General features: G+C 44.7%; 1 protein-coding gene across 2 annotated transcripts in view; it reads right to left on the reverse strand.

Moving 5' to 3' along the window:
- Nucleotides 1-16,282, reverse strand: part of IGF1R (insulin like growth factor 1 receptor) — a 302,105-nt gene that overhangs the window by 59,264 nt on the left and 226,559 nt on the right. For both annotated transcript variants that reach the window (XM_047738742.1, XM_047738743.1), the window contains 3 exons: nt 8,662-8,974; nt 4,275-4,423; nt 1,503-1,647 (listed from right to left, as the gene is read on the reverse strand). In XM_047738742.1, the coding sequence (XP_047594698.1) occupies nt 1,503-1,647; nt 4,275-4,423; nt 8,662-8,974 (607 nt within the window). The remainder of the gene's footprint in view (nt 1-1,502; nt 1,648-4,274; nt 4,424-8,661; nt 8,975-16,282) is intronic.

Consider the following 16,282-nt stretch of genomic DNA (forward strand, 5'->3'; position numbering starts at 1 on the left):
AGAGGAGGAAATTTTAAGAATTTGAGACTGACCAAGAGTTAGTCTGAGAAAAGGAGGGAGACTGTAAAGAAACCCTTATGGGGTAACTTTACCGAGTCGGGGAAGATAAATCAGCAAGGACAACCTTTCCCATGACCTTCCCACCTGTTTCTTCCCTAAATTATTTCCCCAAATTCTCTTTGGAAGGAATTCGCTCATTAATGGATGTCTGCTTTTATTTGAAAGCTTAAAGCCAGACAAGAGCTGTATTTAAAGGGAGCATGAAGAGAAAGGTGTATATGCGAGGTACCCAGAGGACAACTGCTGGACAGAAACTATAGCAACAAGCACCAGCTCTTATCTGTCCTGTGCTGAAAAGCCTCTGGTTAGTTTAAAACCCCTATCGTGAAGCTCATCTCTGCAGAAGGTGAAAATTCTACCAGTGTGCAAATCTGACAGGCTCATCAGTTAAACAGTTTTGTCCATTAGGATTTCTTTTATAACAAAATGAGCTATCCATACTCCTCCAAATCTCTTCCGTGCCAATATACAGTTTACCCCATAATGTGGGGGTTTGGGTGGGGACACTCTGCACAATCGCCAACTGACATAGAATTGTTGACATCCTCCAGACTTAACTACTAAGAGTCTACTGCTGACCAGAAGTCTTACAGTAACAGCTGACTAACGTGTATTTTGTATGTTATATGCATGATATACCGCATCCTTATAGTGAAGTCAGCTGGAGAAAATATTATTTAAAAAAAAAAATAAGGAAAATACATTTACAGTCCTATACTGTATTTATCCAAACCAAACCAAACCAAATTATGTCTAAGTAGACCTGCACAATTCAAACCATGTTGTTCAAGGGTCAACTGTATTTTCTTCTCTTTTCTTTTTTTTTTTTAAAGATTTTATTTATTTACTTATTTGAGAGAGAAGGGGGATGGGGAGGAGCAGAGGGAGAGGGACAAGCAGAACCCGTGTTCAGTGAGGAGCCTGATGCGGGGCTCGATCCTATGACCCTAAGATCACGACCTGAGCTGAAATTAAGAGTTGGATGCTCAACTGACTGAGTCACCCAGGCACTCCTGTATTTTAAAAGATGGAATGATTTTACATAGTATAGCATTCTGGGGATAAGAGTCATGTCAATGATGACAGAGGGCTAAGCATCTGAGGGCTAAGCATCTGAGACCCATTCCTGTTGTTCTTGGCACAGAGGGTCCCCCAAAGCACCCCTTTCTGCTCTTTCCACAGTCACATCAGATACATAGCCCTTGACTGACGGGTCACAATGCCATTTTCCAGAACAGCAATCTCCCAAGGATGGAGAATCATGGCTGCACGGGACTCTGCCCAAGGGGACGGGCCATCATGCAGGGGACAGTGGCCTTCCCTTGGCTTCCTCCTTTCATCTTTGTAATAAGAAAGAGTCCCCTTAGTAACGTGGAGTTTTGAAATCATGCGACTTAGTCTGTAATAGGAGCACATCAGCCCATGAAATCTGGAGCACTTACCCCTCGAGCTGCTCCTCTCCTAAGATCTGGCGAAGGTTTTTTAGGAAGGACAAGGAGACCAAGGCGTGAGAATGGCGGATCTTCACGTAGCCTGTCACCACCTCAATGAGCCCCATGAAGTTCTCCAGTTCTGAGGCAATGTTATCTGTGAGAGGAGGGGGCCATGTTAGTGAGCGTTCATGTCGTGCGAGGATGACCCACTCGGTTTCTCGCCAACACGTCAGGAGAATGATTCCATGCCGATTCTTGGTGCCTCTGAGAGACTCAGGTTGCTGGCACAGGACCCGCCATCCTTGACAAAAATGTACCTCCCTGGCCTTGACTTTCAACGACCTCTCCTGGGACAGGGCCCCCCTCCAAGGCAGGGGAAGGAGACTTTCTAGAAGGCCGGGTACTGTAGCTCCCAGGCTGATTAACCAAATGTAAAATCATAAATACCAGACTGCCAATTAGCTAAGGCTGACAAATCTAGGGAACGTCTTTTAATACGCTCTGTCAACAGACAGCACTGCCTCCACAGTACAAGGGCATGACTGAATAAACAACATTTTCTTGGTCTCATTAGGAACTGTCTTTGCTGCATTTCCAGTTCCTAAGATACAGGGATCTATATTTAAAGAGTCCGTCTTACTAAGACTGGGAGAAAACACACCAAAATATTAACACACCAGGTTATCTGCTGTTGATTTTTCAAAATTCGTTTCTGGGCTTCTGAGTTTTCTATAATGCGCACATCTGATCCTCGTAACGAGAGGACAGTTTGAGAAATAGTTGCTACTACTATGTGTGTGAAAACAATGTAATCTATACACACTGTATTTCCCATCATCCTGTTTAGCCTGTCTTTTCCTCATAGTTTAAAAAAAAAAAAAAAGGAACATCAACTTTGGTTCAACTTATGCCAAAATTACAATAAATACTATAATCCGTTGGGTATGGTCCAACTAATGGGATTTTATTGCACATGATTTGTTGAAGGCTTAATGAGAGGTTCTATTTTGCTTTGAATTGATAAAAATAAAACAATAAGGATCTTGTCTTGGAGGGCTGGGGGCTATGCTTACTGTAGAGTTTAATGGTTTTCTAGGAGAAATTCAAGTTACAAACACCAGAAGTTGCCTGTGGTGGATATTTCAAGAAAAAGACCCTGAACTTTAAATGCAGGGTAGGATGGATGCCTGTCTTGAGTCGAGGCTGGGGATGCCCTTTCCAGTGAGATGTCTTATTCCCCTGTACCCAGGTGATTTCTTCCATTGGACATACACCAGAAGACACATTTCATCACCATGCATGAATATGTACTTATTCTTTCTTAAATTCCACTCCTTCATGGATTTAATTCATGGATTAAATTCTTACCTTCAGGATATGAAAATTTAAAAGAAAAAAAAAAGGAGGTTTAGGTGCTTAAAGGGTATGTTCTAGGAATGAGGGCATCTTTTCAAAAATTAAGAAATCTAATAAGAACAAAAGGAATAAAACCTCATCATTCATTCATTCATTCATTCATTTATTTATTTATTAAGTAGGCCCCACACCCAGTGAGGAGCCTAATGCCAGGTTCAAACTCATGACCTTGAGATCCAGACATGAGCTGGGATCAAGAGTCGGGACACTTAACCCACTGAGCCACCCAGGTGCCCCAGGAACAAAACTGTAGAACACCATGAGGGTAAGAGAATTCTAGCCACGTGGAAGCAAAGTTATTTCTGTGGTGGAATGCTGAAAGGGGTTCTGGAAAATGAGGAGAACCAAATGATCCAAAAGGACTGAGCGCAAACGTGTTTCTGCCATCTCTAAGCCGTAAGAGCTCGGCTCGCTCACCAAACAGTATTAAGGAGAAGTAAATCCACAGAATAAATCAATCAGCCATTTCCCACCCCACCCTAATCAACCTGCAAAAATCTCTCCACAAAAGGATTTAGGGGGAAAAAAAAATCCTTTCAACCTCAAGGTCTTCTTATGATTTTTATTCTAGATTATGAAACTATCATAGATACTTTGACTGAGTGGTCCTAGTGGTGGAGAATTTAAATCTAGAAAGCAATTGTCAGTTAAAGATCAGAAGTGAAAAGATAACAGAATAAGTCCACGAGTAATGTTTTTGCACACACGCAATCACCAGGAATGCCGTCTACTACAAATCCCGACGATCCTACAGGGGTGAGGATCGAAGCTTTAAATACGGGATGACACACCCTAGTATTTTATTTTTATTTTATTTTATTTTTGCTCTCCAAAGTAAATTTGGAGATTAACCACTCTTTGGACTTAATAAAATTTTAAAGGGGTATCATTAACTTCTTCCCTTTGCACAGTCTCCTCAACACCTCCCAGGTAACCAGACCTCTTTGGGCTTGAAGCCGTGTGGCTCTGGCTCCAGCTGGCGGCTGCTGAATGACACTTTTGATCCCCCAGCCTCTTCTGGGGCTGGTGTGTGCTGGGATGTGCATCTCCTGCGTGAGACGGGCCTCACAGAAAGATGAGCCATGATCCTGGGCGTGAATAAATACCGAGCCAGGAGCTGCAAAATAGACTGCCTTTCAATCTGGTTTTTTCTTTTTTCTTTTTTTAATCTTTGAGGGAAACTCGAAAAAACACACATTGAGCACGAGGCTTATGCCCCATGCTGTTTTTTCCAGGCCCAGGTTTCAGGTATGAGTCATGGAGGGGAAGGAACAGCAAGTCAACCAAAGAAAACCAAGTGGTCCCACCACCTTTTTGGAGTGGGGGGGACGGCCACCTGTTTCCAGGGGGGGACGGGATACTTACTGCCTCGGCGAATATTAATGAGCAAATTGCCCTTGAAGATGGTGCATCCTTGGAGCATCTGAGCAGAGGTAACAGAATCAATGGTCTTTGTCTTCTTTTCTTCCTCGCAGACCTTGGGGCAAGGACCTTCACAAGGGATGCAGTACATGCTGGTGAAGATAAAAAATCAACCAAAAACACGGAGAACTGAGTCAGGCTTCTTGAGTTAAGAAAAAAAAAATCATGAAGACACGCTTTTATTCTAAGTTGTTTGTGCAGTACACATTACCAAAAACAAATGTTGGGAAGGGTTCAAGTGGGCACACCGTTTCTCATCCCAAAGCCACCCCTCCAGGATCAGCCATTCAAACTGCAACCAAAAGAAGAAAGAGCCTACAAAGGAAAAGCGTGCCTCTTGTTTCCAGACAAAATATGTGATGCATCCTTGAGGCATGTGTGTATCAGAGGCTGTCGGCTGGGGAGCCAGCTGGTTCCATGTGGGAAAAACAGCCTTGAAGAAAGGACACAGTGGTGGCTCCCGAGGAAAAATGGGGCCGCTCTCTAATGCCGCCTTGCCTGGCACACCCTGGGGGAGAAGCTGGGAGACTGGACAAGGACCAGGAAAGGGACCGTGAGGTCTCTGCCACTAACGGGAGTCTCACTCTCGCAGTCAAGGCATCCCAGCAAAACCCAGCAAGTAATTCCAAAATGCATGGGGAAGAACACACAGCCCTTATTTTCTTGCTAATGTACAACTGAAATTATTTCTTGACAGTGTTTTGCAGAAACTCGTAAATTGATCGGAATGTTGTTTTCGCGGCATGTGCGCTGAAAGCAAGGAACTTCCGTTACTTTGTAATAAACTCCCATTTCCAGTGCTATCCCACACATGCTGCAGGACCGTCAGGAGTCAGGGATCAGGGAGCAAGATTGGCACTTCTCCTGCTTATATACCATTCATTTACGAAACGGCGGACAGAACGCTACTCTGGCTGCTGAACCACAGACCGAGGATCAAAGTTGGGTTGATTTCCAAACAAAGGCTACCACCTTATTGGGTGTGTGTGTATGTGTGTGTGTGCGTGTGTAAAATAAATAGGACGGCGAATTGGAGAGCCAGGTGTATTGTCATTATTGTTCTTAAATGATCTTTTAAGCTTTGTGAAGATAAATAAAAAACATTGAAGGAAACAGTGTGTGTTAGCTTACATGAAAGCTTTTGTGTTGTTTTGTTTTAATGAAACCTTACTGCCTATCTAAGGCAGAGATGCAGGGATTTGTTTTGTTTACAAACTTACAGGTAAACAAAATTTTCTTGCTCTTTTCCTATTTCTTTTTTTTTTTTTTAAGATTTTATTTATTTATTTGACAGAGAGAGATCACAAGTAGATGGAGAGGCAGGCAGAGAGAGAGAGAGGGAAGCAGGCTCCCTGCTGAGCAGAGAGCCCGATGCGGGACTCGATCCCAGGACCCTGAGATCATGACCTGAGCTGAAGGCAGCGGCTTAACCCACTGAGCCACCCAGGCGCCCTCTTTTCCTATTTCTTATGGGGAGAATGCTAGGCAAGGTTTCCCAAGGAACTGGGCCAAGCACAGAAGGGGAGATTTCTCTTTTCTAGAACATCATACGCAACCTTCTTATTTCCACTATGGGTAACAGCTTCCTGTCTCCACTTTTTTTGTTGTTTTTTTGGTCTTTCATTCTAACTTATCTACACACCATGTAATACCTCCACCCTCCTTCTTTAAAAAAAACTTTCTATCCTGAAACACAGACTCACAAAAAGTTACAAAGTGTACTTTCCCCCTGCATCCCAGATGGCAACATCTTATATTACTATAAATGGAATATCAAAACCAGGAAATGAACACTGGTACAATGAATGCATAATTCCGTGTCACCTTATATCCCTTTTGTGATCTTCACCCCGGCAAGATACGGAGTACTTTAGGAAGATCTCCCACAGAGCTACCTCCTATCCTCACATCCCTAACTCCGTCCTCCTGACTACTAATCTATCCTCCATCCCAGCAATGTTGTCATTTTGAGCCTGTTATATAAATGTAGTTCTATAGTATGGGACCTTTTGAGATCACCTTTTTTTTCCCCCCCACACAGCATAATGTCCTTGAGATCTGCCCCCAGCCGTTGTGTATTTCAACAGTTTGCTCTTTTTTTCCAGCTGAATAATAGTCCACAGCATGGATGTACCACAGTCTGTCTAACCATTTCCCTAGAACATCTGAGTTGTCTTTTGTCTTTGGCTATTACGCACGCAGCTGCCGTGAACACTTGTGTACATGTTGTTACGTGGACATACATTTTCATTTCTCTGGGAGGAGTGTCCACAAGTGTGACTTCTGGGTCGTAATGTCAAGTGTATGTTTAGCTTTCCCCGATGTTTTATGCAAACAGCAATTTCTGAACCAAACACCTTTGCTAAAATGTCTAGGAATCATCTAGCCCTTTAAAAATGTTTTCCTAAGGAAGTGCTCTGATTACATGTTTATAGAGCAAGCTTCCTTGAATCCATTCGGGTACAGCGAGGGTACAAACGGTATTAATAAATATTTTAAACTCAGTGTCAAATAGGTCTTAAAGGTTGGTATTTATTCTTTCTTCAGGGTGTTTTATTTTAAAACAGAAGAGATATATCTGTAGCTTTGAACAGACTATAAGAATGGATAGGGGGAAAAAAAAAGAATGGATAGGGAAAAAAACAGCTCAGTTCTTTGAAAATGCACTGCCATGGGAGAAAGACCGCTGAAATGCACAGCAGTCCCCTCTTGCTGGCCCCCACTACATCACAGGACAGTGTATCCCCAGGACAAAAGATGGTACCACCCCCCGTTCATGCACCAGCTGTCCCATCTCTCTCCCGCTCCCAGGAGGAGCCATGGCTGAGCCTCATCTGGGTTCCAGGCATGGCCCAGGGTCCTGGGAAAGCCCTCGTAAGTTCTAAGGCTACCAATAAACTGAGTAAAATGCGGTAGACTTATTCTGGGTGGCATTTGCACTTTACAGTCCTTTGGGAGTCCTTGGACACTTCGCTTTTAAAAAGTATTTAGAGGGGCGCCTGGGTGGCTCAGTAGGTTAAGCCGCTGCCTTCGGTTCAGGTCATGATCCCAGGTCCTGGGTTCAAGCCCCACATCGGGCTTTCCGCTCAGCGGGGAGCCTGCTTCCTCCTCTCTCTCTGCCTGCCTCTCTGCCTGCTTGTGATTTCTCTCTGTCAAATAAATAAATAAAATCTTTAAAAAAAAAATAAAAAATAAAAAGTATTTAGAATAATTTTTACTATTATAACAGTAGAGACGAGACAACAGATGGAAAGTTGCTCTGTGTCTAATGTTGGGAGAGAATGGGAGTTTCATCTTTGGTTTGAAGATGAAGGAAGCATTTGGCCCACGGCGACTGAACTGTTCTTTCCTCAAAGTTCTCTGCTCTACCTAGAGGAGGGAAGAACGACCCCAAACCTCTGGTCTTTCGATTCCAGGGCTACAGTTCCGTATTTTAAAACAATGCCACTACTGCCTTCTCAAAAACATAAACCAGGGGCGCCTGGGTGGCTCAGCGGGTTAAGCCGCTGCCTTCGGCTCAGGTCATGATCTCAGGGTCCTGGGATCGAGCCCCGCATCAGGCTCTCTGCTCAGAAGCCTGCTTCTTCCTCTCTCTCTGCCTGCCTCTCTGCCTACTTGTGATCTCTCTCTGTCAAATGAATAAATAAAATCTTAAAAAAAAAAAATAAATTAAAAAAAAAAAAAAACCATAAACCAAAAACAAATTTACAGGAGTCCAGCCCACATACACCAGAGGGATGCTTTTTGCTGTAAAGAATACCTTTGCGTCCCAAGCAAAGTCTCAATGTTCAGGACAGAAAACGAGAGAGGCAGAAAAAACTGAGACAAGGGCACAGTTGAGGAAAAGAGAGAGAGAGGAACAGGTGCTAATGGAAAACAGGTTACTGTGAGCTCCTGGTTACTCTTCATGGCAGCTAGGGCAGGCACAGGATAGAGTTTGTGCTAACAGACTGACCTGCCGGCTGCCTCAAGGACGCTGTTTGGGGCTGGGCTTCTCTTCTCTCCACCACTCTCCAAGACTTCAGAGAGCTGGTGCTGGGTGGTACCAGGGAAAGGACAACCTAAATGTACTGTCCTCCCGGGTTTACCCCACACCTGCTTAGCAGGCAACCTAGTGAGTGCAGGGAGGGGAGACTGTGACCTCCACGTACCTAGACCAGCACAGCAAGCCACGTACTTAACTTCAAGTGGCTTGGCAGTACACTTCTAAGACACAATATAAAACAAATGCATTTTATTTTGTGGTTGCGGGGGGGAAGGGGGGGAAGGGGGGAGTTGTTGGGCGGGGCTGGGGGTATTGGGGGCCATGGTGGGGGGCTGCATGACTGACCTCTGACTGCCGTTCCGGATGAAGCCAGAGGGGCACTCCTGCATGCACTCGCCGTCGTGGATGACGAACCCCTCGGAGTCGTTGCTCTCGGCATTGGGGATGTTGGCGCAGAAGTCGCGGTCCACGCAGCGCCAGCCCTCGAAGCGGTAGGTGTTGGGCGGGCAGGTGGGCACGCACACGCCGGCGTAATAGTAATGCCTGCAGGCCACGCAGGCCGTGTCGTTGTCGGGCGCACTGCAGCTGCCCAGACACTCGGGGTGACAGCACTCGTTGTTCTCGGTGCATGCGCGCTTCCCGCACGCGCTCGGGCACACTGTGGGGGCAGAGGGGACAGCAGATGAGACTGAGAGATCGGGTTTGGACTGCCTCCTCCAGGCCTGGCCTGCTTTGTCCTGGGTCACTGGCCACCCTGGACCAGATCGGGTCAACCACCCACTCGCCGCCCGCCCACGCACCCACGATATCCCCAAACGGAGCTTCCCAGGGCTCTGTAGCCCGCGGCAGACTTGCAATGACAGTATTACAGACCCTAGTCACAGTTTCATTAAGGCAGGGAGAAAATACCCCGCGTTTTGAGTTCGGCCTCTCTTATTTCCTCTCTGTGTACTCCTGAGGAGTCATTAGCTTCTCTGACCTTGACCCTCTCTTTTCACATCTATACATCTATACAATGGGGGTAGTAATATCCATATGAGAGCTTTGCCTGAGGCCAACATGATAATGCAGTAGCCCAATGGGAACAATAAGGCGTATTATTCCTTTTAAAGGCATGATGTATTGTTCCTCCGCATTATGACCATGTTCTATGAAATACCTTGAAAAGCCTTAGTGTGAAGAAATGATTACTTAAAAAATTATTTTATTATATATATTATTACAAGTATTTTTAAATCATTCAAAAAATCGTTTGTTTTAAAAATGATGAACTGGAATATTAAAGGTGATACTATTTGGGTTTACAAAATGGCTTTAGGAAAAGTTTGTGTCCGTTTCTATGTCAAAGTTCTTGCTCCCCAAAAATGATGGTATTAACTTATTCCCAGAGCCTAACCTATTATAACACCAAGTCCCTGCGTCTGTTATTCTCAAATAAGAAAAAAAGGGGGGCAGTGGAGAGTGTCTCTGAGCCCAGAGGAGTCACTCATAGCATATTAGAAACCATCTCCTTTGAGCCACTCTGCCAAACTTTACTGGAAGCAGTGTCTAAAAAGCAGAGATCCACAATTCATATCCCAAGTAGATGAGCTGGCATTTATTTCCATAACAACGATGTAATGATCACACTCTGTGGGGCTGTTAGCCTCACTAGCAAATAAAGTATAAATCAACCAAATATGAAATCTGGTTTATATTATATGTTTCCTACTTTTTCTTGAGCTGGGAAACAAAACAAAATTATTTAAATATGTATATTATTGAATCTGACATATATTATTTAGTGAAGATTCTATTACTGTTTTCCTTATAAACAAAATATGTGCTAAAAAAAAATCAGAGATCACAGATAAATGAAAATATATAGGACGTCTAGTCCATCTGCCCCAAATACCCCCTTTAGCAATAACTTCATGTGGGTCCCCCCTCCCCCCCCTTTTTTTTTAAAAGATTTTATTTATTTATTTGACAGAGAGAGTGAGAGATCACAAGTAGGCAGAGCAGCAGGCAGAGATAGAGGGGGAAGCAGGCTCCCCGCTGAACAGAGAGCCCGATGCGGGGCTCGATCCCAGGACCCTGAGATCATGACCTGAGCCGAAGGCAGAGGCTTAACCCACTGAGCCACTCAGGTGCCCCGACCCTCCCCCTTTTTTTTTAAGATTTTAAGATTTTATTTATTTATTTGACAGACAGAGATCGCAAGTGGGTAGAGAGGCAGGCAGAGAGAGAGGAGGAAGCAGGCTCCCCACCGAGCAGAGAGCCTGATGTGGGTCTCGATCCCAGAACCCTGAGATCATGACCTGAGCTGAAGGCAGAGGCTTAACCCACTGAACTGTCCAGACGCCCGGCCCCAGGTCCCTTTCTATGCATGAGCATGTACATATAAATATCTAAAAAAAAGGAACAAGCCATCCTGAAACCATTTTTTTTTTTTTTGGTATAATATACTGTAAATTCCATAATCACTTAACAGCTACATTTCATCTCACAGTATAGTGTAAGTTATAACCTGTCTCCTACTATGAGACATTTCCTTTACTCCTGACATTTTATTATTACAATGAACACTGCGATCTTCATGAGAAATCTTAATTATTTCCTTAGGATCAATTTCCAGAATTGACCTCACCAGGTCAAACTATCTTCTGGAAAGTTTTTACCAATTTACACCCCACTAACTGCACCCAAGAGTTCCTATTTTACTGTGGAAAGGTGAATTTAAAAACGAACATCAGAACTTGGCCATTCAAATGAACACTGTCACCTCTGAAGAAAACAGATACATTCTCATGATACTGTCAAGCTTCTTAAAATAATTTTGCAAGTTTCTCCTTTGAAATTATCCTTTTGCAGAGACCGTAGGTTGCTTTCCATTATTTATTCTTTTTATCTACTTTGATAATAGAACCTTGATTTTTAATTGGGCATTTGGCTACCCAGCTAGATACTGTATCTCCTAGCCTCTCTTGTAGCTAGAAGTAATGTATGTCCTAGCCAGTGAGATATAAGAAAACTTTTTTGGTTAGTAGTTACTTGAAGATGCCTTAAAAACAGTGAGTGTGCCCTTCCTCCTTGCCAGCTGGAATGTAGGAGCAATGCATCATGCTCCAGCAGCCATCTTGTTCATGAGGTAGCCCACTAAGAAGGTAGAGTAAGATAAAAGGATCTTGGTCCGCCAAAAGGCTAACCCTGTACTGCTTACCTCTAGACCTGGCTTTTTCTAGAGAGAGAAATAAATTTTTGTCCTATATATGTGCCTGCTGTTCATTACACCCAACTGAGACAGACTTTCAGAGCTACTTACAAGCAAATAAGAAAACCATTCCCGTTGGTTTGTATCACTTCTGTTTACCAGAATTGCCTCAATGACTTCTGGCTATTTCCAGAAACTAAGCTACACAATAAATAACAAGGAGTAAGTATCTCTAAGCACCCTGAAAAAGTAGGTGTTACAGATAGGAGTTGCAAAAATGTGGCGATACATATATTGTCCACCCGGGTGATCATCTTGAGGAGGGTGACACTAATTTGAATTTACAACTCTAGCGTATTTGTAGTAAAGGTACACAAACACACACACACACACACACACACATACGAGCACATTCTCTCCCATCAGATCTCATACCTGAACACATCTAATATTATCAAATAGATTCCGTGACTATTTAATTTCAAATCTATCCCGTATGGAGGTTAACCTCAAGGCTCAAGATCTAAGGAAACAAATACATTGTGTGTCTTTTAGTTCAGGTTTTTAAAGTAGTAACGGGAACAGAAGTCCATTGACCCGCCGGTTGTCGATGCATTTAGCAAGTGTTTATTCAGCAACATCCCACACCTGCGTGCCAGACCCCGCCCTCGAGGAATGGGCGATATGCCAGGGAAGTACAGGGTCGAGTGCAGGTTCATGGCGCGCCCTGGGCATCAGGGATGGTTTTGAAGAGATGCTTAGGCTGGAGATGAAAGGTGAAAGACAAGGAGGAGAAGAATAAAGAAGAACATGGAGGAAATCACACGTCAATGTGCGTAAAGGCAATCCAGTCGCTGTGGCAGGAGGACTGGGTGCCCGTGAAGATAGCAGGAGGCTAGTCACCAACTGGTGGGTGATGGGTGTCACCAGAGATTTTAGGCAGGGGAAGAGCAACAAAGGCAGCTTTTCATATTGGAAAGGTTGTCTGGGAGCTGCACAGAGGGCACCATGACCTGAGGGGGCCGAGCTGACAGAAGAGGGATCAGGTAAGGGGAGAGGAGAGACACAGCCTTGTTATGTGGCCCCAACAAGGTTTCTGTAATATTAACAGACCCATAGGTTCGTGTGCTTAACATGAAACTGGCTGAAGAACCCTGTGTTCACAGTCTCGAATGCTGGCACGAGCACCCCCTCACTCAGAGCCCTGAAGTCCCCACCATCGGCCACCACCGAGCTTTGTGATTGGAGGAAGGGAAAACTGATGAAAAATCTCACGATCATCAACAGAAATTAACGGGGGCCACTATCTGGTCACCAAGCCCCCTTTCCCTCACTTATAATTTAAATAACACGCTATATAAGATCGTTAAGTGGCAGGCATTAATATTAAAGAGTACTAAAAACTCAAGAGCATTTAAAAGCATAGAAAAAAAAAAAATCCCTGTGCTCTTGTTGGGAATCAGCTATGTCCACATGCAAATGTTGGGCATCTCCAGTAGGAGAAAGAAAAAGAAATCCCCCAAACCTGACAAAGTATTTTCTCATTCCGACGGCAACGGCATCTCTGGGCAGCGGTCCCCCCCGAGACCCTTTCCAAGGCGCATGTTACGTGGAAAACACGGTCCGTCAGTTCTTCCCACAAGCAGCACACAGGCTGGGAAAAACAGCCTTTTGTTTCATCAAGGAGAGCTCCTTCAGAAGGAATTTCAGCAAAGCTTAAATCAGGTGAAATCTTGTTATTTATAAGCAGAACAATTCTTCTTAAAGGGATCACAAATCAAGGGGTTCCTTTATGGTATGGGATCCAAACAGCAAGACATGTATCGATGACTCGAGGGGAGTAAGGGTGGGGTATGATGGGGAGGGAGGAGAAAGGAGAGGTAACTTGTTTGCTGGAGCACAAAATCTGTAAATAAGAGACTGCTCCAGGGACAGAAGACCCCCTGGCCACAGCAGAACCCGAGGATTCTGGGAGGCGGGAGAACACGCAGGAAATTCAGGGTTAGAGAGTCCCGGGGTCAGCCCCAGAAGTCTGCTGTAAATTTTGTCTCATCTCAATGTATATAAATATTATTAGTGTTTAGGACTATTAAGGGATTTCTCAAAAAGCCCTGGGCAGTGCGTCTCGCCAGCAGATGGATGGCTGTTCCATACAAATGCCAAAACTTAAAATTTAGTGCAGTTACCAAATTTCCAATTATGGAGCTATGGGAGAAAGGAAGGGAGCCTCTTCCCCGGCGTCCATGGAGAAGGAACACACCTAATGTGATTAAAGGCATTTGTACTTTTCAAAATAAAGGGAAAATGGAGGCTGCTATGAACTACAAATATAAAGGGGGAAAAGCAAATTTACTGTACCCACGAGAGCTTTCTCCTCATTGGAATTCTTAGAACGACCAACAATAAAAATCAAACCCGATCTAAGCTGTTGGAAAAGCTAACAGCATGTCCCATATCTACCGCTAAAAGGATTGATTTGGGGTCACCGTCACATAAAAATAAAGGTGCTGGATGTAAAGGCTCATTCTCTTCATTTTGGGGGACAGGAAATGAGTCGCACATCAGCCTTGAACTCCCTCCCTCCCCAGTGTCCTTATATTCACTAAGTTTTTTCTGGGTTTTTTTTTTTACATTTATTTTTGTTCTTCCCAGGGAGTTCCTTAACCATCTTTACTCAAGAGCAACCATTTTTAAAAGCATACAATTATAAAGTGTTCTCACTGGAAGAGAAGGTGGAGAACTCAATCTCTTCTTAAGAAACAAAAAATGGAAAGGGGGCCACTTAAGTCACTGTTGTATCCCGAATAATTTTGAAAGAATGGAAATAAGTTCATGGATGTTTGAATGAGGTCAAGCTTCTGACTCAAACACAGGCTGGTTTAGAGACATCTTAGTTATTTCTGGGCTCCCCTAAGTGACACAGCATTGTTCCATATAAAGAAAGGGACGTCTTTCCTATTTGACACGCATCGTTATGCATGAAGGTGAGTCGCTACTAACTCCAGAAAAGTGTACTTCAGCTCCAAAGTGCATCGGGGACGTAGAGGGGCAGAGAAATTTTATAGTTTTCTTGTCCTGCCAAGGGAGGAGGTGACTCCATCCATGGAGGTCCATGGAGGGTGGACCCCAGCCGGGTCAGCTGAACGCCCAGGTCCACTCAAGGCTGTAGGCATGGTCCTGCAGGGAGTACTTAGCCACAGGTGAGGGGATGAGAAAGGCTCCTTTTGACTGTTAAAATATCAGCCTTATGAGCCAGGCCCCAGGCTAGGTCCTACAGACAGGCAAGCATAAGATAGGCAGCACTCCTCCCCCCTGGGGGACTCCCCACCCTGAAGGAAGGCAATGGGAGTACCAAGAGAGGCAAGCAAGGGACCAGTGAGGAGGGCTTTCCAGGAGAAGGGACAACCAGGCCCAAGCTTGAAAAGCCAGTAGGAGCTAGCAGGTGCATGGGGGTGTTGGCAGGGCTGATGGGGAGCACGGGCCAAGTGAACCAGACTCAGGATGAATGGGTGACCGACTGGACTGGAAGAGGTGCGGGAGACAGGAAAGATGGCGAGACCAGAGGCAGGGAGAGGTGAGAAGGGCCTTTTAACCCACGAGTGGCAGTTTGGACCCCTCTTAAAGAGGAAAGGGATGCTGCTATTGAAGGATTCTAAGCAGGGCGTCCCATGAGCACATACACATTTTAGAAGGATCACTCTGGCTGCTGAGTGGAACACAGAACGGAAGGGTGACCCACGGAGTCACGGCAGCCGTTTCCGTGAGCCACGATGCTGGTCTAGATCAGGGAGATCTAGAGATCAGAGATGCAGGAGATGAATGATCTATCTGGAGATGGCCACTGGGAAGAGTGGCCAGCTTTTGTTTTTGGAGGGAGAGAGATTAGTTTGAGATGTGCTGCTTGGTGGACAGCGGATGCTGTCACCCTCTAAAATTGTCTTCGGTCTCTCCTCCCTTTTATCCACAAGCACATCCTCCTCCCCATACGTCCCCCCAAGCAAAGACCTCTATCAATGGGAGTGGAGTGGTGGGGAATATCAAGGTTTCTCCGGCTCAGAGAGAACAGCTATATTTGATCCTAGCATATTTGTCTGTAGTTCCCTAAACAAGTCAGCTAGCCTGGAAAAGTAGGCTTATGTGAAAATGCTTAGAAACCGTGAAATAAAACTAAAATGATCCTTGTACAACCACGTGTGAGCTAAATGCTTACATGTGTGTGTGTGCACATGTGTAGTGTATGTATATAAAGCAAAGCGCAATTTTCTCAAAGGGAGGACGACTGCCTTCCTTTGAGAAGAATCAACTGTCAAGTCTCCTGACATCCTGAGAACCGACTAATGGAAAACTCCAGAGAACCACTACCTAGAAATCCCAGGTGGAGCTTGAAACAACTCCCAGACAAGCTTCTGCCTGAGAAACTGTAGGCTGGTGATAAACCGAATCGGTTAGTTACCCATGGCAAAAGAAAGTTCAAGTGGGAATCTGGGTGTCTTAAATGTTCTCAAGAGAAAGTCACATTTGCAACAATGTTTCTCCTCTCCATGCCAAAAGAAACCTGCTCCTTGTGCTGGAGAAAATCGTACCATAGTCGCTGCAAGCCAGAGAGACGTTTTCATGGTTAGAATCCTAAAGATCCTTCGCCTTCTCTTTTTGGAACCAAAAGTATTCAGTGCGCCCACTGGGAGGTTATAGTGAGAACTGGGGCTCTGGGAATGCGCAGAGACAGAGAGAGGCCCGGGGAACAGAACTGGCAGCGAGCGCAGAAAGGCTGGT

Source organism: Lutra lutra, chromosome 7 (genome assembly GCF_902655055.1).
Source record: "Lutra lutra chromosome 7, mLutLut1.2, whole genome shotgun sequence".
Lineage (NCBI taxonomy): Eukaryota > Metazoa > Chordata > Mammalia > Carnivora > Mustelidae > Lutra > Lutra lutra.